Below are 22,349 nucleotides of genomic sequence, written 5' to 3'. Positions count from 1 at the left end.
TCGGCCGATTCATCGATTTTTAAAATAATCGTTAGTTGCAGCCCTAATTTAAACTATTCACTAGTGCATTAAATGCTCAGCTTTCTTTGCACGTTGTGTTTGTTCCGTTTGTTTGGTTTTAATGTGGCCCTCTGGTTCATATTTTTACAGAACATTACCATCTCTCTCAACATCTATCGAGGAATCAAAAATCTCCTGGAGTCATACCACTGCCCAGAGCTAATTAAGGTACAGATTCTGACCTCTCCGTTTCTGTTGCTCTGCAGTTTAGATTGGATGATTTTCTTTGACCAATTTTACCTTATCCTTTTTAAGAAGATTTGTCAAACTTTTCTAAGATGTGCTGAATAAAATTTATTTTACTTTTTTTCCAATATGATTTAGTCATGTAACTCCCTGTGGTTATTCAGTAGTAGCCTTTTGCCTTTAAAACATCAGGAAATAGTTGAAAATTGATAAATAGCACCTAAGCATGAAGTAGTCCTAATACTTTAGTTTCTAAGGTTAACTTTGTGAAATAGTTTGTTCCCAGCAGTAGAAATGGCAGCATCTGACTGTGTTATGTTCTGCAGGACGTGATCGCGTTGGTTGACCCTAAGGAAAGAGAATCTCTGTCTGCTGTTCCTCGGGCTGCAGTAAGTAAACATGATGAAGGAAACAACAGAGATGAAGAATTACTTCTGATTTATCTGAGAATAAAATGAATGTTAAGAGGATAAGGGTGAACTTCTGGATTTGCACACTTCATAGTTTTGCACTCAATCGTAGATATGGGTTATTTTGATTATGGGCTTTAATGCTGGCTTTCAAGTGTTGAATGAGTATTAAACAATTCTGATTTTATGCTGTTACAAATAGCAGGTTCCATTTTGTTTTGTCATAGGCTACTATGGTAAGCATACAATGTAGCAGGCATTCAGATTTTTCTCTACTACGCTTATCATCCTTTCACTGATTTGAAGGCTTCCTTCCCTAGGGCTTTTTCCAGCGTACTTGATGATAATCATAATAATAATTGAACATTCTTGATCTCAGACTGGAGAAATTCATATCTGCATTTAACCCATCCCCTTTGGGAGCAGTGGGCTGCCATTGTGCAGCACCCAGAGAGCAATGTGGGGTTAAGGGTCTTGCTCATTGACCCAGAGTGTAGGATGTGGGGATCGACCCGGGTACTTGCAGCCTTCTCAGACGACAAGCGCACTACTCCAACCACTAGGCCAACACTCCCTACACCACAAACTATGGTTATACTGAAATAGATTTAAAAAAATAATGAAATTAGGCCAACAAAATGAGTTTAAACGATACCAACAGCTGCTCTTTAAACTAATTTACCTCCTTATTTGCACCTATATGTTAGAAAACTGCAGTGAAAATAGGAACCCAACGCCCTTTACATTCACCCTGAGCGCTTGCAGGCAGGTGAACTCGTGCTACCGCCTGCCAGCAGACAGATACAGGTTGAAAGCAGGGGATGGTGACCAGGTTCAACAATCAGATCCGACCGATGGGCAGTGTTTTTTTTGTTTTTTTCTACCCAATAAGACGCGCCATTGCTGCGCCGGCGTGTAGTCTCCTCACCTCTGCTGCGGGTGGATCAAAGCATCACGTCTCCAGGTCAAATTTTGGATATTAAGTAGAGATATGAATATCGCCTCCAATATGGAGAAAGGATTGAAAGTAATATCAGCTTGCTTATTCAGAAAAGGCCTATCCCAGTAGTCAATGGCATAGAGGCTTTGGTTACACCGCGGACGGTCTGCCAGTCCAGAACCCTTTGGGTCTTCTTCCAGAACCCTTAGGAATAAATGTGATGTTGACATGTGCAGTTGATTAGAGTGGGCTCCAGAGGACCCTTTTCTACAAGGTTACTCAGATATTTTTCACGATAAAAGTCTATCGATTCCTCTTTGTTTTGCAAGGCGAACCTGCAACCTGTAATCAGTAACTAACTAATATAAAGTAACTATAACTAATTTAAAAGCCTTGGCCTAGTCAAAGTAGAATATATTCATAAGCATGTATATATTTCAGAATGCATCTGTAATTTTGAGACTGGGAAAATCAGAAAATATGTCATAAACAAGAAGATGTTTAGTTGTTTAAGCATCATAATGGTCTGCCTTGTAAAAAAAAAAAAACAGTTTCGAATAAATCATCAAGAGCCCCAAATTAGAAAGATTTTCATCCTCAGGATGAGTGAATCTAACCCTATGATAAAATCTGTATTACTACAAGCTCATGTAGTTATGAGGTTGTGTTTTGGTTTTATATGTAACACACATTTGTCTCATTCAGGGAGTTGAAAACAAAGTTTTGGCCCTGGAGAATAAATTGGCTGAACTGAAAGCGGAGAACAAACCGCTGAGCTCCGTTCTCAAACAGGCCATCCTGGCTCTGAGTGCTGAAGAGGTACACTTTCTTTTTCATTTTTTTTTTTTCTGTGTCAGAGTTGTAGCATTTGTCAGTGTTTGTGTATTTCTAAGAGTTTGGTTGTCTGATCAGAACCTACAGCGTGCCCTTGAGCTGAAGCAGCAGCACGAAGAGGAGATGACAGCCGGGGCTTACGCCACCCTCATCAACCTGTGCTGCCGCCACAACAATGTGGAGGAGGCGCTCAACCTGAAGAGGGAGATGTGAGTGCAGCAGGAAATGCACACATACACACACTGCACTCCGGCCAGTTTTGGGCCATTAAAGTTTAACTTGAGTGGTATTAGGGGAGACGTTAATGCAGGGTCCAGCCGCTCTGTTGGCGAGATGAAACACAGGAAACTCTCCTCTTCCTCCTCCTCCTTCATCACCATCTGCTTCCAGCATTAAACAGAACTATGAGCTGCATTGCTGTTAGCAGAATACATTAATCAAGGTGCGCTTCCTCTGTCTCCCGCTCTGTTTTCAGGAGTCGTAAGGACTCATCCGTGGCCTTGGATCCCAGTAAATACATCATACTGGTCAAGACGCTCTCTGTGAATGACAAAGTTGAGGGTAAGTCGCCAGAATCCATATCTCAGATTGGCTTTTGCTGTGAATGGAACCTTAAGGTGACCTGAACATGTTAACATAAGTAAAAATACCAAAAATATACAGCAGAGAAATTCAAAAAAACATATATATGAGTGATGGTGACCTGTTTAACTGGCTGTGCTGTGACCCTTAGTGATACTTTATGGTACCTGATGCTAAAGATTTTTTTTTGATTATTTACCAATTATTAAGAAATAAATGAATGGCATCCCTGAATTACAATTAAAAATAAAGATGGTTGATCAATGTTTTTGGTTTTATTTCCAATTAGCTTGTAGCTGCTGATACTCCTCTACCACGCAGACTTTTTGAGTCTCTCTGCTGTTTTCATTAAAGGTATTGTGGAGGTTTTTGGGGAATTTTTTAAAAGACCCGCCCTCTCCACTTAAAAAAAATAAATAAAAATAAAAGCACATGCACAACCCTGTACCCGCACCTGAGAGGGAACACCTATTAAACGCTTGCGAGAACATGCACGGGCCCATTTCTAAAATTTCCTGTTCTCATAGCTCATACAAGCTTACTGTGCCCAAATGTCCGCTCTAACCCCTAAATCCCTCAATCAGTATATATAGAGCGGGGACTATATAATGGACTTTATAACAAACTCAGTTAAGTAACTGTTCAGGCAGAGGATCACTCTTTTTTGCTCCCTGTTGGTCACGTAACTCCTCCTCCACTGCGCGGTGCCTGCGCCATCTTTGTTATTAGTCGCCGCTGTCGGTTAGTGACAGCGGGGCTGCTTTGACAGTAAACTCCATAATGCTTTACGAGGAGCAAAGCATTCTCCGCGCAAAGCATTCTGGGATATATCTGCCTCTTCTGAGGCCTTTCTTTTCTTCTCATACACTTCGTAGACATTTTTTCTCTTACGATCCTCTGCCATTTTCAAAGAACCGTGGTGAAAAAGGTGAGCTTCAATGACTGTCTGAAACTGTAGCTCACTACACATATACTCCTGAAAGTGCGCGTGCACAGAAAAAGAAAGCTTACGGGACGAGCACATAGGACGACCGTACATAAACATATCACCAGAACGATTGACAATTACGAGGACCACTTATTTAGTTGATCCCCCCCAGAAATAAAAGCGTGTCCTCTATACCTTTAACTGTATGCTGGGAACAGAGGAACCTAGGTGTGTGTGTTAATTGAATCTTATGCATAAAAGAGATCAACTTTGCTGCTCTGTTTTGAGCCTTCTTGTTATCTGCTGTTAAATCTACTCTCTCTCTCACCATCCTGCACCACCCAATTAAGATGCGTTTCTCAGCATGTCACAGAAATAACAGTTTCCTGTCAAACATCTCTGCCACCTTTTTTCTTTTTTATAAACTCGTTTACTCCTCTTCGCTCAGTTGAGCTGACCCTGTTAAAGATGGCTCTCAGTGAGTCCTGGTAGCTCTTAGGTATGGTGGGTTTAATGATCTGGAGCAGATTTTTACAGCCTTGTGATTCTGGCCTCCACCCAATATGTAGGTCTGCCTCAACTAACAAGCTAATAGTGGGAACCGATATGACTCTTGAATAAACATAATGACCACTAAAATATCTCAACATTGAAGCAACGTCCACATAATCACACTCTAAGGAAAAGGCATCAATACACTGATGCACTGATCGGCTGATGATTCAAGGTTAGGGGGAATTGCTGAAGGGTAAAGTGAAATGAGTCAGAAATCAACCCAACTGGTTTTAATTACAAGACAACAACTCCTCCAATTGAGCCACAGCTCAAAGGGATCTGAATCCTCTGGTATTTGACATGTCTATGGAACGTCTTTGTCATTTTTGTTTTTATTTTGAAGCCATATTGGATCAATCTGTGTTTTATTCTCAGTCGACAATGTTGACAATGCAGTTTCTCTGCTCTGTAACAAGAAACAATGGCTCATTTTCTAAGTGGGAAAATGAGTCATAGCACCGTCTGTTTCTGTCATTTATCATCCAGGCTGTTCAATCTTTGCCTGGCAAAGACAAAAGTTATAGCATCATTACCATGAACGCGCTCGTTAGTATTTTACAACAAACCAATCTGACTTGTTGTCAGGGCCTCCCTCCCCAAGCCCCCAAAAATGTATGGTTTAGGGTAAAATGTCATTTTCAGCTTCTGTGTGTGCGACACCTGCTGTGTGATGATGCTTCTCTCTCTTTCTGTTACCATATTAGCTGTCCATTTTCTGAATTCTACGGTGGGTTTCCTTCAGCCCATTGAAGACCCAATTACCATCAGTTTTTGCTTCTCCGCATTTCGCATCAGGTGACAGGCGAAATGTTTCCCTCGTCCGTACTCGTCTTTCCTCCCCTTATCACTCGCTCTCCATTTCTGCCTCTGCATCTCTATTTAACCCCCCCGTCCTCCTCTTTCTCAAAGCGTGTCATTCTCTTGTACCCCCCTCCACACACATACTGACTCGCACACGTCAGCAGGGAAATGAGAGGGGGGGAAAATTACAGGACTGTGTGTATTTTTCCAGAATTATTGAAATCTGCCTTGATGCTAATGGCAGATCATGTCCGCCAAAGTGCTTGAACATTTCACACACACACACACAGATTGACACAAATTTGCATGTGAATTCAAGCAAAAGGCATTTGGTGGCGCGTTGGTCGGCGCGTCCATCCGCCTGCGAGTGTGTTGGGATGTGTGTACAGGCAGCGCTCAATGCATTTGCCATTAGCCAGAGAGTGTGTGCATATGAAGGCGAGGCTTGTCAGCCACATTAGCACACATGGCTAACCTTGATGTTAGCCTGTCCCCACCCAGACGCTGGTCTGCCCAGCTCTCGCCGCACACCAGCCCCAGCTGAAGATCATGTCTCCTGGCGTTTCACATTATTTCTCTCCAGCGTTAATGGTTTTGTTGGTTTCCTTTGATGCTTCTTATCTTGACTGCCAACTCTGTTTTTTTTCTGCTTTGTTCTCTAGCCTTACATCTTCTTTGATGTTTCTCAAAGCTATCGCTATCTTCAAACCAATAAATTTCCTTTTGGATCCCCCTTTTTACATCCTGCAACTATCGGTCTTGCTTTTTTTTGTAGGTTTCTCTTACAGATGGTTTTATATCTCTTAACCTAATAAGCTATTACCAGAGCACTCTTAATTATTCTCAATTCATTTAGATCTGTGTTTAAAAAATCTGTTATCGAGGCGTTAAAACTGTGTCGAAGAGCTGATTCAGCCATTCTATTCACAACCAGGAATGCATCTACAACATGAACACCTTCCCTTGAGAGCTGGTGTTGAATTTCCCTGATCTGAACAATTAACTTTTGGAAGGTGAACTTTTGCAGCCTCTGGGTTTTCCTCCAGGATTACCTTGAATTTGTCTCCATCTTCCTTTCAATCTTTACCTGCTTCATTTTCCATGCTAATAGTAAAAATATAAAGCTGACTGCATTTCTTTTAGATGCACCGATATGTTTCAGGGGGTTTCGGCTTTTTTGGCCCCTGATGTGACTTAATGCAAACTTGAAGTCCTGCAGGTTCTCCAGAGTTACTATGTTTCTTGCATATCCAAAGCTCCTATTTCATTGTTTGTTGAAAAGTTTTACTTTCTTTATATTTTTGGCTGAGAGGTGTAATGGTTCTCAAACAAGTTAAAAGTTGGAGATACTGTTTTGTAACCTTCGCTACTTCAGACCTTTCTGGAATATCATCATTTATCCAGTGGGTGATCCTTGGTGTTCATGCTCTTTGCTTCCTTATCTTGTCTAACAAGCCTCTGAGGCCTTCATAAAGTCATCTCATATACACTGAGAATAAATTGTGCATATATCGCTTCTGTTGAAAGCCAGACTTAATTTGAACACATTTTTATCAGAAACATGTTTGATGTTAAGCCAAATGTTGGGGTGCTGTATATCTTTTTTAACAGTCAATCTGGAGTTATTTGAGTGTTTGTATCAGTATTATTACAGTATGTTAAAGCTATATTTGTGAACTTTGGGATTCATGTATGTACTCACTGAGTATGTACTACTTGGACTTGAAGAGGCTAAACACAGTTTTCCTCCATCTTTCCGTCCACCCTTTTTTTTTTTTATAAATATACCTCTGCTCTATCACCAAGCATCTCTTTGACCTGACCTTGCCCTCTTCCACAATCTGTCCAGCCTCCCACTTTAGTAAACGTAACTTGTTCTGTTTTCCCGTGGTTTCGGACTCCTCTTCAGTGCAGTGTGTTTGTGTGTCTCTAAAGAGACATCAGCAGCAGTCAAGTCATGCAGCATTACATGAACCATTGGGCTGTGTGATGTCTGTTTACCTGGCCTGTCTACCTCCTCCATCTCTGGATGCCTGCATGTGTGTGCGGGGTCTGGCTCGCTGTGCTGGCCGTGATGCTCGGCTGGGCTGATGGATATACATACTAGCTCAGCGGACGGATAGATGGGGAGATGGAGGGAAAACGTCGTAGGGGAGGTTTTGATGGTGGACGGATGGAAGTTTGGGTAGTGTTGCTCCATTTGGGCAGATCAGCTCCAAGCCATTGGTCTCTGTGATTAACGGGTCTGTCATGGAGTGATGGAGAGAGCTACGAGTAGATGGAGGGGGGGCTGAGGAAATGGTCAGACACAGAGAATATGCATCATCTGACATGATAAACAGTGCCGATTTGATAGCAGGTGAGCTTATTGCTTATGTAGATGACAACATCTGAGATCGACATGTTTCTATGATCCTTTGGATGGTGATTATATCTAACAAGGTGTGTCACTTTCTTTGAAACATTTGCTCTGTGCTTTCACTTATCCCTGCTATTTCCAGGCTTTTTGATTTGACAGCAGTTATGAGACAATTCTTTTTAACCGACTTATTTTTTCCTAGTGTGTAGCCAGAAAATATCTTCACACGATGGACTCAATCTTCTTGGACTTTCTTTACCTAGATCTTCCAAGAGTGGGACCTGTATTACCTTTTTCGTCCTCCATTGACATGGTGAAAGAGACAGTGATAATGAATGTTAAAAAGTATTGATTAAAAATGCAAATAAACCATTAACAATGGATGGCAAATGAAGAGAACTCTCAAAGAAAAATTACTTTTTGCCTAGGAATCTATAGAATTACAGCATTGCCAAAATATAAGAAAATGAAGAAATTCCTCAGATTTTTTACTTTTTTTTTTCTTGTTCTTAAAAAACATTTCCCTAAGCTTAGACGATGTTCTGTCAGTTTTGAATCAACATTGTTAAAATTAGTGAGGCCTACCTTTAAAACTGACCGGCAACAATAGTAGATTAATATGTAATTCTGTTTTACACCTATTTTTTTCACCAGATCTGCTCTGAAGCCATTGAACACTTATTTAAAATTTTAAATAAAGCTTCACTTGCATTGAGAAGTAAGCGTGGCAAACATTTAAACTTTATTCTGCAGAATGCATCAAATTTTATATTTTTGGCCAATTTTTAACTCATTCTAGCTTTTATCAGCCTTTTAACTCAGATAATTTTCCTCATATTGTTTCCTCTAGCCTCTTTGTGTTCAATCCCTTCTGCTCCTACCTCTGTTCCCATGTTTTCCCAGTCCCATTAAATCTGTGACAGCCTTGAGTTTCAACCCCCTTAACAGCTAAAACTGGGATCTGAACGATTGAGAGATGGACTGAAAATTAAGAATCCAAGCCACTGACAGACTGCAAAGTGTTCAACTGTAGACATTTAGTGACGCTCTTGTTTTAGATGTTTAGTTGTAACAATAGCTGCGTTAGAGAGATCTTTGTACCACTACTATGTGCCTAAAGTTGGTACCCATTTTTTACCTTATGTCGTCTTTACACAAATAACAGAATTAAGGATTTTGTTGAATACTTTCTAAGTGCAACACTATTGGCACCCTGCAATTTGAGGCTTAAAGCAGATTATTCTGATACATTCTGAGTGTTTTCATCTATCCATCTCCGCCTCATTATTGGTCTCACTGTATAGATTAGTATCTGTGGTGCAGAGCGGCTGTATCACTGACAGCCCATTAGCAGCTGTCTAAATAGACAGTAAACGCATCTTAATTACTTTACCCTGTTAGCGCACATTCACACACACTCCCTCTCCACCATTTAGCCCCTTGTGTTGGCCAGATGGGCGCTTGGCCCAGTAAAAAGCCCTCCATTACCAGCGAGACTTGACCGAACCGTTCCACCCCTCAGCCCCGCTCACCAAGGTCCTACTGGGGCCACGGCGGGCCCTTGTCGTCACATACCTATAATTTAGCCCCCCAAGTGCTTTCCACATGGCCACGGCAAAAAGCTGGCCTCCATTGTAGGGGTCCGGTAATTGTAGTCTCGTTTAGAAAACTGCAAGTAGCAATTAGCAGAGAGTTGGCATTATACGGGGCAGGATTTGCATCCCTGCTGGGTGCAAAATGCTGTTTTAATATGGGTTTGTTTTCCCCACATGGAATTAGCTAAAGGGGTCTTTTATCGTATCCACACACCCTGCTCTTCTCTGAGCCAAATTCTGCCCACCTCTTGCTGCCTCTCTACTCATCTCTTTCTTCTGGTCTTTAGTTTTTTTTGGTATTTGTCCTTTTTTCTCCTTTAAATCATTCCCAGGTCACTGCTTTTTCTGTTCTTTACGCTCAAAAAGCAATTCTCATTTCTTTCTCCTTCAGAGGCATTGGACATCCTGAAGGAGATGAAGGAGAAGAATGTGGTTTTGAACGACACCCACATAACCTCCGTCTTCCACATGCTGAGCGCCGTGGCGGCCAAGGGCGGCATCTCCACTGTCCGCCGGCTGCAGGACACCATCTTTACCCTCGGACTGGCCAAGCCTAGCGCCAATCTCTGCTCTCCTGTGGTGACAGCTTACTTGGACAGGTAGTGGAAATATTGTCACACATTACAAAATCCAAACTTAAATCTGCCTGGTTGAGTTCAGAAATCAGATGCTGTTTGTTATAGTTTCACGGCTCTGGGGGAACCCAATAAACAGCCAACAAGCTGATGTTTGTTTTCAGATCCGTTTCCTCATCTGCCAAAGCCTCTTGCCAGGTGTGTGTATGCATGTGTATCTCAATGAGTCACTCATCGCTCCCTATGATCATAGCTGAGGTCATAGTCTGGGTCAGCGATTCAGAAAGGGAGAGAATGTAGAAATTGCTCATTTAGATGTGTGTTTGTGTTTTGAAGCCAGGGTTTTGTTTATGTGAGAATTCGCCAGCTGCAGCCTCTGCTATAAGTCTCCCCCCAGCCCCGCACACACATTAATGGCCATCCTTAAGACTAAAGTGTTTTTTTTTATGTAGGTGTGGGCTGGGTCATGATTTTCATGGTATGATGACCTGAGTTATCAAAAATAACACATAATTAATCCATTTAAAGTAATAAAGCAACACTTTTTTTTTACAGTCTTTAAAAATATGATTATTAAATACAAAATGAATATAAAACAGAAAAAAAATTTATACAGTGCAACATGAGTCTAAAAAGATCACGTCAGCTGCCCAAAGGAGCCTGGAATCTGTAACTTAACAGATACACTGGTCCTAGTTTTAAATCTGAGTTAACTTTATTCTTTATGTATTTAAGAATTAAGGAATCTTTGTTATCACATTGATAATAGAAATGTGCAAAGACAAATATATCTCAGATTTGTTTCTCTCAGAATGCCATTGAATGGTTTTAAGGCAAAACTCTTGTTTTGATCAAAATTTGAAGCATAGGGTTAGTGTTTTAGTAATTTTTAGTACTTGTGTATTCATACGCTGCTCTTCTCAAAAACTCCTTTATGTAACTTCGGTGGGTCAGATCTGTCACTGAATGTGTCATGTGAGCCAGAGCACCTTTGTTGCAGTCCAGTCTCCCCTTTAACACAAAAGTTGTTCTCTGGCAGAAAAGCAGATAGGAACCTTACCTGATCAGACCTATTTTTGGTTCTCTGATGTAGGGTTTGATCCAAAGGGATGAATATAGCCTTGATCAATCTGCTCATCCAAATCAGTTTACCATCAGATTCTTGAAACACAAAGGAAAGCTGTTAAATTGAACTTGTCTGTCTTGTAGAGTCAGGGAACATGTTTAAGCCAGCTTCCTGGGAGTACACAGCAAAAGGGACAGGAGGGACATTGTTTTCCTGCTGCTCAATTGCGTCAGGAAAATCTTCTTGCCATGTTGACACCTCCACTGTCCTCTCATCAGGTTGACTGTATGCTTGAGCTAGACCAGTCAGTTTGCTAATTTTTAACTGATCAGCTCTAAGGATCACGGTTAGCTGGAAACATTTATTAGTTCTTTAAAACTTAAAATTTGCATCTTTTTAGATCTAGAAATCTATTCTGTGATGCACGGCTTCAAAACATTTAGGTAAAATGGCAAATGAGATTTTGTCCTTTGTGTGTTTGTACTCTTGGTGAATAAATATCAGAATCCATTATAGCTGTAAGCTGCAAGACAAACCTGAAAGTATCCATGAGGGAAAGTGTGTTGGTGCATCTCCTCTTTAAGCAACTTAACATCCTTGTTTGTTATAACTGATGTTTTTCCCTCTAAAGTAAATATGAGTAAACATTCAGTTTAAGGTCCCTGTTATCAGCTAACCTTTCAACTCCAATCAGTTGTGTATATTATTCAGCGCATGTGTTTTTTGTGTGGAAGCTTTTAACTAGATCAACTCATTAGCATGTTAATTATGCCCAGGACCCTAATTGCTGGATTTTCTGTAGACGTCACACACATTCTCCACATGCTTTCATACGGTTTATCTTCTCTTGCACTGCCACACGTGAAGTAGACCTTTGGAAATGATGCCTATGCACACACACGAGCACAAGGTAGCTCCCCTGCCGCTGTTTGTGTTGCTTTGACTCTGGTTCTTCAGCACAAACACAGCTTCCAGGTTCACAACGATAATCACTGCCTCCGCAAGATTAGCAGGCTAATTTACTCCTGGGTCATCAACGGCAGCCAAAACACAAGCATGCACACAGCAGCTTACCGCCAGCCGTTGCTCCCAAATCAAGTGCCAGTTGTACTTCCTCCAGCTGATACTGCAGTAAACACACTAATGAACGTAGGAGAACAGGAAAGCTGCTGGCATCCTGTCGTCAGCTGGGTGTTTAGTCTACTAGAGAAGTCTCATAAGGGAGGGAAGTTCACTTTTCAAACTTTGTTTTTATTGATTTTTAAAGGTAGAAAGGAAAAATAACTTCTACTTTCCTTGTATGCATCTTAATAAATCTTTATTTTTAAACTCTAAAAATCCAGCCTGGGTGCGTTTATGGTAGGGCCGAAACGATTAATCTGATTAGTCCTGATTAATTAATTATTGTAATAGTTGTCAACTGATTTAGTAATCGATTAATCGTTAACTGGAGTTTAGAGGCTGTTAAATATGAATTGGTAACAGATCAACCAATCCTTGAGAAGCAATTACACCAAAATTGTAAAGAAAATATATAAACATTTTTGCATTCAAGATAAAAAAGCTGTTTTAGAGAAACATTTGGTGACAACTTCTATCACATACAGCGTAATCCCAATCTTCTCACCTGTTGCTCCACCCTGCTAGTCAGCTGGCTGAAAATAAAGTATACCCCTACATTCTCCCTTAACTCTTAAAGCAAACATATTTGAGGGATTGGACATACTTCCAGCCAGTATCAGGTTGTCATAAATGTGGCTTTACAGAGAGTAGAACTGCTCAAAGGAGAAATGGTGGTATACCACTACTGGGAGGGAAGTATTAGTGTCAAAATAGGGCTGGGAAATATGGACTTTAAACTCTCCTTCTTTACACTCTTTCTTCGGTAACTGAGTGTGACTGTCTGACAGGAACCAGTCCCACAATCACAAATACTGCTCCTGGAAAGAATATACAGAAGTAAAGTAGGGATGCACCGATCCAATATTTTTTTTGGTATCGGTCCAGATATAAGGAAAAAAAACTAGATCGTATCGGTGACAATTGACTCGATATAGGGGTCGATCTATTTATTCTAACTCTATGCTATTCTCTGCCGTCATGCGGCAGCGCAATAACACAACATGTTCATATTAAATATAACACCACCAACTTAATGAAACACCTCCTGAAGTTTCATAACGAGGAACATGCTGAGATTATCGGACTTGGCAAACAAAAAGGAAGCAGCGGGAAGCAGCTAACTCCTTTGGAAGCAAAGGAAAGAAGTTCAATCTTTCCATGTAATAGTATACAGGCCAAAAAGAATCGCAGATGATACTTGATAATGATAATGACGTTTTTTTTTTTTGTTTTTTTTTTACATGTTGACCAAGTCAGAGAACTTTTGGTTTAAGATTTTGTGCACAGTTGTTAAATAAATGAGTCATAACATTTATGTTTTTTTAAGAAAAGGGAAGTCAAATCATATGCACAGAAGAATGATCCCAGTTTTTTTTCCCCTCCATACGATAAAACCATTTTTTAGCTAATAATTCACTAGTGTGTTTGGTATCTGGTCGATATCGGGTGACATTAATTTTCAAATATCTGTATCATATTGGAGGTGAAAAAAGTGGATCGGTGCATCCCCAATTCAAAGTAGGCTTTTTTAGGACACCAGTTACATAAAGAGGTGCACTAAACATGCCACAGTAACGGCAATTAAACATATTATTTGAATTTCTCAACTTCCCAATGGTAAAAAGAAAATGGAAAAAAATAAAAAATAAACTTGTTTTCTGGAGTTTCTACACATCATTAGTTCTAATTTATAGTTTAGACGTTAAATCAAAATGGTTATCATTATTATTTATCCTGATAATGATAAAAGATACAATAAATTTCCACCTCTATTGCAAAATAACAAAATGATAAAAATGTATTCAAGTGTTCAAGTTCAAATCTTAATTTTAGGCCCTACGAACTGGTGCTAGACTTTGAATTACATGTTGTTACTTCTGAAATTACTATTTTCATTAATCATAGAAGGCTTAATGGTTTGGGTAAAATTATTTAATTTACAAAGAGAAACATCCACTGCTACTCTGCATTTTTACCCACCTAACGAATAACATATCCTTCTACTTTATGATATATCATGCATTTTTTGTCCCCTGAGGGCCGGTCCAATTTAAGCCTGAAGTTTGACACACTGTTTGGAGGTTTAAACTATGAATAAAAAGGAACTCCAGACACAAACAAGGTATGCTGATAAAAAAAATGGAATGTAAAAGCTGCTTATGCTACAAGGTCAGGTAGCTGCTTTTTCTGGAGTAGTTTAAAAAAGGTAACAATCAATTCATACAAAATATTAAACCTGTAATAATCAACATATCAAAATCTATTAGATTAGTTCAAATTATCAAGTTAGCAGAAGGAAACACTATTTTTTCTAAGATTATCAAAATTGAAGAGTCTCCGATCTATTCTAACACGACATAGAAATAAAAACACCTTTAAAAGTTTCCATTCCATGTTATGATTTTTTTTTAGCTAGCTTCTACTAGGATGAATTAGTTGTTTTTTTAGCAGGGTTATAGTAATGTTTGTGAGGATGGTGTGACTGAGTAGCCTCAGCATCTATTATTTTTAGTTCTGTTTTGTTTAAGCCCATGTCATTGATGGTTTCACCTTCAGAAAGAATTTTTCCATTCTTCCTCTAAAGGTGTGTTAACAGTGAAATCTCTAGGGTTGTAAATCAGCAGTTCAGCCAGACTTCAGGGCAGGTTTAAGTAGCACAACACTTGACATTTAGAGCTAGTCTTTTTGCTCTCTTCTCTTTTTATCTTGATGTACTCTTCTCCACCTCTTCATTCCGTCAGTCAGCGGACAAACAGACAGTGGTGGTGGGAGGAGGAGGAGCTGGAGAGCAGTGATAAAAGAGGACAAAGCAGGCATCATTCCCGCCTGCACCCATCTCATCGCTGCGTCAGCGCTAATGACTTAATGAACACTTCTACACCAGATTAGCCCTTGACAGCCCATCACACGCGCCGCCCCGTTAGCCTTCATGCCCGTTTGCGCAGCATTGTGTGTGCTAACCTGCCACCGCGCTAGTTGGCAGCTAGCTCCGATTGCCATCCTTGAGGAAGTGATTAGCGATAGTAAATGCTAATGAGTCCAACAAAGTGAAGAGCTGGCAGGACGCATATGATAAGGCGGTAGGATGATGGAGCAAGGAGGAGGCGGGCACAGCACTGAAAAGAGATGAGCGGCTCACAGAAAAAAGCCTAATTTACTTCAAATGCTTTGGCCCAAATGAACACAGAAAGAATTCAGCAAGGGATTTTGTTTTGTTTTTAAGGTAGAATAATGGAGACTCAGATAAGGAAGCGGGATAAACAAAACATAAAGACATATTTGATTCTTTAGGGGTGTTTTTTCTGTGCTGTAAAAGATGCAATTACCCATATTTGGTATTTTGAGCACTTCTTAGGAAGGATAAAGTTATAGCCATCACCAGGAAAACCTCCTGTTGGTTTCTTTGCTAATGCTCCCCATTTAATCATTTACTTCTCTCGGTAACATAGATGAGAAAATCCAGCAAATGTAATCTTTCAAAAGGTAAAATCATTTTTATTTATTTTTTATTTTTATTTATTTATTTTTTAGAAATACTGTATTGAAAAAAATAAAAAATAAAAATAACAAACGGAATTTATAAATAAAACAGCGGCCTTTTTATAATGATGCAGCCTTTCTAAACTCTAGACAATTGTTTTGCTTTTTATACCTTCTATCCTTTCACATAGCTATCAATGTGAAAATCTGACATGCCAAACCAGGGTGTTGATTGCAGATTTATATATAAATTCGTTTCTTTAGTGGGATTTGTAAAAAATTAGCCCTTACATGAATAAAGAGATTTGAAAGGCTTTGTAATAATGGTTTGTAAAAATGAAAAAACCTTCATGTTAGCTTGACACTTAATGTTGGCCTGCTGCAACTGGAATTGACTGCACTAAATACCATGTTGCCTCATCAACTTTGAAAAATGTCCACCTGCCTGTGCGTGACCACAGCATTCACCCTTTTTACACAAAATCACCTGGTAAGGATGTGAATTATGTCAGTAATAAGTAAGTGCCATTCTAGCCCACATTTAACTGCAGGCTAGTCGTGTCATGATCACAGCTTCATTTGCGTCTGAAGACACAGACACCTCTTTCTGGAGGACAGTGGCTTGATAACAGGCCTGCCCATCTCTCCTAAACAAAGGATTAGGACGGAGGCAAAGAAAATGAAGGGAGGGAGGGGGGTGGCTTTAAAATAAGTCAAAATGAGCCTCCTTGTCTCATCCTTCAGGCTTCCACTGAGCAAAGCGCTCGTTATTTTTTTCAGGGCTTAATTGGCTGGAAAGTGTCTGACATGCAAAGTTGGGGACATTAACAGGGCTGTGTGCTGCAGTAAATGGCAATGCGAAGTGACAGTTAAATTGTACCTAGAGGGAAATTATCCATCTTTCGACATCTTTAGCTCTTTTTGGGGGTGGATCAGCGGGCGGAGAGATGGGTTGTAATTGCAACGCCAGGCCTTTTTTTTTTTTTTTTTTTTCCAAAAGTTTTTTTTTCTTTCTTTTTTTCTTTTTTTTTTTTAATCCCTCATCAGGAAATAGGGATTATAAGTAAGTGTTTAATGTAGAAAAAAATGAGCTGGGCAGATAAGATTAACAGTACAGACCCCCCTTAGCGTCTTGTTAAAAAAAAAAAAAAAAAAGAAAGAAATTCTTAAATGAATGTATGTTATCTCAGCAGTGATGGCTTGGCTTTGATTTTCTTTTTCCCAGTTTGGGGACAGAGGTGGCATTCGGAAGAAATTTGTTTTTTGTGTCTGATTAATCATTTCTGTTCATTTGATATGTTGGATTATTTTCAGGTTAAATGACCCAACAGTGCCACTACCTTCTTTTCATTTTCTATATTTAGGTCTCAGTATATTTCTTAATGTTGCCTAAAATGTCCTTGAAAATCAGCAGCGTCATACAAAGTTTACTCAGGAGAATAGAATTGAAAAGGAAAAGGGATTTCTGCTGAGGGTAACATCTTTTGTGTCCTTGTGGTGCTTATGAGGTGAGTTATCCAAATGGAAAATACAAAAGATTTTCTTCATATCTGATCAGACCTAAATGGTTTGAATGAAAGTTGTCGTGATTGTCAACACAAACAGTGGGGAAAAAAAAGAATTGAACAAGTAGTGAATTTTTGTAGATAAACCAGATGCATAGACTTGCAAGTCAAACAATTAGTAAATGAGTGGGAGGTTTGAATTAGGACTAACGATTTCTGGTCGTTTGCTGTAACACCGAAACATATTAGCATCTGAGAAAATGTTCCCAGTGGTTATAGAAACTTGGTAAATTAGACCTGAGCTCCTCAGATGCTTTCCTCTTCAGTGGGTGGTGGCAATATAGAAATGGGTCCTGGATATTTTTAATGAATAAATAAGTTATAAGTAAATGGGGACTCTGTTTTATGTTGCATTGATTGTTAATCTGTACCTCCTAAAAACTCTGATTAACATAGACTTTAAAAAAGTTCTTCCTTACAAAGAAATGATAGGGGATGGATACGATAAAAATACGATTACATGAATGCTCATGTCCAACATCCAGACTGGATGTTGGACATTCACCTTCTCTCCTTTTCCAGAATGTCTTTGTCTCTCAGTCGTTCAATCAGACTGTTCTGCAGTTGAACAGCCTCTTGACTGGCACAGCTGAATAATGTTGTGGCTCTTCATTTCAATTAGAGCTCCTCTTTGCCTTCTAAGCCCAATCACTCCACCGCCCCACACCACCATCAACTCCCTGAGTTGCCAGAGCCAAGGTCAAATGTTTCTTCCTTACCCCTTTTTCCACCCACCTTTTGATGGTGTTTTTGCATCTCTGCTTGTCTAATTGATTTGAGAAGAAAACACTTCAGAAATTACACCTGTTTGCTCTCAGCCCAACACTCACTCTGTTTCCGCTCCTCTCTGCCTCCCTCTTTACAAGTGCCCTATCTGCTTTGACCTCTGCGTGATTGACATGGTAATTACCCAATCAGCAGATTGATGGCAGCGCTGTCACAATAGAGGGGATTGAAGTGGTCTCTTGGTTACTCCCTCGCTTCCTCTCCACATCCCGGTCTCTTTTCTGCTCTCGTTATCACTCCATCATGAGCGAATCCTCCCCTCAGCGAGCTGCTTTTGTTTGCAGCGAGGAAGACCGAATATGAAAGGGATGTCATGAGAAGAAGGGAGCGAGCTGTGAAAGGCAGAGTGGGGTGTCTAATGTTGCTGCCATATTTGAGCTAAATTGCTCAGCTGGGGTTGTGGGGGTGAGGGAGGTCAGACTCTGTACGAAGAGCGAACGGCATGAAATCAAAAACGCAATGGTGTCAGGAGAGAAAGAGCAGTCAGACAGGAAGTGTGACGGTTGGAAGGAAAAGGGAGACGAGGGAAGGTTGAGGAGGTTCTGGTCGGACAAAGGAGGACGCTATACAGAGAGGGTAAAGATCAATGGAGTCCTTTTATCTGCTGTATTGCCTCACCTTTAAAAGCCTGTCCGTAGAGTCATTAGCTCCACCAGGACAGGTGTGTGAGATCTTGCCTGGTTGTGTGGGAATGATGTATTGGGGCCAAAGGGTCTCGTCGCCTACAGTTGTTCTGCCATGAATTCAAAGGCCCTCATTGTTGAGGCGGTTCATTGTGCTTGGATAGCAGGGCACAGGGTTAACACCCCATGATACGCTCTTTATTCTCCACTGACACTGCTCTGTACATGAATGATTGGATGAACTCATTCTCACGTGTCTTTTTTCCTCTCTCTCTTTTTCCCCATGTCTGCAGCAAAGATGTTGCTGGAGCTCTTGAAGCGGCGCTGGAGTGTCAGAAACTCTACAACCAGCTGCCGCGCATCCATGACATCATTGTGGCTCTGGTGGAGAAAGGAGACACCGATTTATTGCAAAAAGGTGGAAGACTGATTTTGGAACTATCAAACTTTGTTTAGCCTGTTATACAACAAAATTGTAAGCTCAGCAGGCACAATTTTCCAGTGTCTAAAACTACAGATGTATCAGCAGCATGGGAATGTCCACTCCTTTTAAAGTGAAGTATTGTCCCAAAGATGGACATGTTGGCCCCAAGTAAAAGCAAAAAGACAGATTCCAGCGTTTAAAATAGTGTCTTTATCCATTAAGGCATAAATCCTCTTATGAAATGCGCCACAGAGAGGAAGAAGTCATTACTCCGAAATAAGATTAAAAAAAAAACTGATTCTAGTTTGACAATACTTAGATATGAATCATTGTTCATCTGAATTTAATTGTTACACCTAAGGGATGTCCCAATACAAAATTGGTCCGATATCAACCAAAAGTCCAAATATAAGAATATGTTTCCCTGAATTTCAAATCTGAGATATAAACAAGCTGATAAAGACCTGCTGTTTTCATCTGTTTCTGTCTAAAGTTTCTGCAACCCATTTGTTAATAGTAAACGGGTTAGTTGTTCTCATGCTTAGTGGTTCTCTTTGACTTCACTTGATCAAGACGTTTCAAACATCCTACTCAAAATGAGTGACTAGAAAAGCACTCGGAGAGCGCAGACCTCCTCCTAGTAGCTCATTTCCCCCGACATATTTTGACTTTTAACTTTTAAGTTAATAACTCTACTCACTGAATCTTAACATATATACCTGGTTCCATATGGGCATCCTAATCGTCACCAGAAATTTTGCCATTTGTTGCCCATCAAAATATGCACCTTCTCTGACTTTTTCAGCAAAATCTGTCGACAATATTTTAACTTATTTTGAAGGCAGACAAACCAAATCTGATGGAAAAATAACCTTCTTGGTGGAGGTAATAAAAGTATGGATGATTTGTGCTCAATTTTATTGAAATCAGTTAATCCACAAAGCTGGCATATCGGCATTTTATCAGATATGAAAAGGTGTTTTTGAGACATTCCTAATTTTAACGAATATGGGCAAAATGGGCTTACAGGTCTTCTTTGTTTTCTCTTAAAAATTTCACTACCACTTTGTGAAGAAACAGTTTAGCTCTGAATATCTTGGATGATGAATAAACATTTAGGTTTTTCTCCAGTAATGGAAAAAAACAGATGTTCCACTTTAGTTCTGATTTTTAAAGCAAGCTTAGCTCATCGCCACAATATAAAATGGAATCGCTGCATTTATGGATGCGCTGTTATAAAAATGTTAGCTGATGTCATTATCAAATATTGATATTACCTTTGAAGCCGATCACCAATATCTATCAGTGTTATAGGTTTTTCCTGCTCTTCCTTAAGGATTGTCAAACTTTAACTAAAAAAAAAAAAGTAAGTTTGGTTAATACCAGTCCAGTTTTACTAATCGGATATATACAAATGTTAATGCTGTTTTTATCTGGGATCACTAACCCCATTAGAATCTAGCTGTTAGCTAGGGTTCAGATAAAGGAAATGTTCTGAGCTGAACTGCTCTCTGAACTGTTAAGTGGTTTTAACCTGTTATAATTCTCATATAGTGCCCGTTTGACTCATTACATTTGTGAACTTTTCACACTTCCTAATATTTTGAAGTGCTTATGATGCTGTTTCAATGTGTAACTGCTGTAGAATAATCGCATCATACATCCAAGAAGTCCTCCCTTCTCTCTTATCGCTCTTCTTGTTTGTGCAGCCCTAAAAGATTTTAATACATTTTTCAACAGAAAGATAACAAATAAGGAGGACTGAGTTTATTGAATGCATAATCTACTTCAAGCATTGTGCTAAAAAAAACATGCTCAAATACCTGTTTTTTTTTTTGAGGAAGCCAAGTTGCCACTTAAGTTAAACTTAAGGTTAAGTTTCTTCTGAATTACTTCAATTAAATAAGGCACAACAGGACATTTATACTGAAGTCACACTTCCTCTCTCTCTCATTACTTTTAATAGTTTTAATTACCTAATGCCTAAAATATTTCCTCAGAAAAAGGCCCACATGAAGTTGAAGCGTGGGACTCCCTGTAGTTTTCTGCTCTAATCCCCTCTCATACTGTTGCGTTTGTTCACAAAGTGCTCTTCCAGCTTTTGCATTGAACACACACATTAACAGATGCTAGGAAATGCAACATAGCATAAGTGGAGCTGAAGGTCAGAAAGATTTAGACCTGGGTCAAAGACGAGGCTGCTTAGCCAATCAGATGTAGAGCAGCCTCTTTATATCGCCACACTAGCGAGGTCAGAGAATGTCAAGTTCAACGTGCTGCCGGGGGCCAAGTGGCTCTGAGTGTTTTGAGGTTGGGGCCATTAGTGGAGCACCTCTTCACGTTCTTACCTCCATGATGAAATCGGTCACCAGGCCCCTAAAAACAAAGTAACTGAAAATATTTAGATATGGACCAGACTTGTCGACCAGAGCTGCACTCTGAAATGCTAAATTTATTCCTCCTCTCAATCCAGTGTTTTAAATCATTAAGCTCTGAGTCAGTCTAAGTGCTACATAAGAACAAACTGAGTGCCTTTAATCCTTTCTGTTTTTAAAGGATATAAACTCACCTTTGAAATGAACAGAAGTGTTATAAAACCACAGATGTAAAGCAGACTGTCCTACACGGCATATTTATTAAAGTATTTACTACAGTTGAGACTTTGGTTAGAGTTCAAGCATCACCACAAAGGTAAAATGAAGTACTACATGTTTCTAATTTTTAATGGGTTTTTTTATTGATGAATTTAGTCCGACTGGTCCGAAATGTGATTCCGTGAATCAGGTTTTGCACTGTTATCCTGCCAAAGCTCCTTATTGTTGTTTTATGAGCAGAGGAAGACGGTGAGGAGGGATTACCTTTATGTCTTTGGTGTTTCTGGACATGCAGACTCCTGTGGATAGTTTAACCATGTTTGTGAGAAACACCTGTCCTGAAGCTGCAGTACGGAGATAGTTTGCAGGACCAAGCAGAGGGCTTTAGGAAGTTCACCACACTTTAGGAAGTGTGGTGAACTGTGTAATATGATGAAATCTTAAGGAAGTGGTGAACTATGTTTGGTTAAATCTGATGTTCTTATTCATTTCTCTTCTCTGTTCCGGTTTCCCCTCCCTATCCATCTTTTTTTTTTTGCCATAAGCCATGGACTTTGTGAGCCAGGAACGAGGAGAGATGACGATGCTTTATGACCTGTTCTTCGCATTCCTACAAACAGGCCGTTACCGTGAAGCTCGTAAGATCGTCGAGGTAAGTAGGCATTCACAAAGACTTTATTACCCCATTTACACTACCCTTGAAAAACTGTGCTGAGACCGGTCCGAGCTCAGTAACTGAGATAACTTATTGTGTGTAAATGGAAAGCAAACTGAACTGAACCGAACTAGACACAACCGAACCGAGCTAACTGCAGACCAGTTCCAGAGGTGGGCTCGACAGAACACAATTTGAGTGAATTTAGT

General features: G+C 39.9%; 1 protein-coding gene across 1 annotated transcript in view; it reads left to right on the top strand.

Moving 5' to 3' along the window:
* The window catches only part of lrpprc (leucine rich pentatricopeptide repeat containing), a 72,373-nt gene that overhangs the window by 23,257 nt on the left and 26,767 nt on the right, over positions 1 to 22,349 (top strand). Inside the window, exons 18-25 of the mRNA XM_015378212.1 lie at positions 151 to 228; positions 573 to 635; positions 2,302 to 2,415; positions 2,509 to 2,639; positions 2,906 to 2,991; positions 9,642 to 9,849; positions 18,761 to 18,885; positions 22,031 to 22,137. Coding sequence (XP_015233698.1) covers positions 151 to 228; positions 573 to 635; positions 2,302 to 2,415; positions 2,509 to 2,639; positions 2,906 to 2,991; positions 9,642 to 9,849; positions 18,761 to 18,885; positions 22,031 to 22,137 — 912 coding nt within the window. The remainder of the gene's footprint in view (positions 1 to 150; positions 229 to 572; positions 636 to 2,301; positions 2,416 to 2,508; positions 2,640 to 2,905; positions 2,992 to 9,641; positions 9,850 to 18,760; positions 18,886 to 22,030; positions 22,138 to 22,349) is intronic.

The sequence above is a fragment of the Cyprinodon variegatus genome, unplaced genomic scaffold, assembly GCF_000732505.1.
Source record: "Cyprinodon variegatus isolate N-32 unplaced genomic scaffold, C_variegatus-1.0 Scaffold166, whole genome shotgun sequence".
NCBI lineage: Eukaryota > Metazoa > Chordata > Actinopteri > Cyprinodontiformes > Cyprinodontidae > Cyprinodon > Cyprinodon variegatus.
Note: the sequence above shows the minus strand (reverse complement) of the source record. Positions and strands in the feature narration are given on the sequence as shown.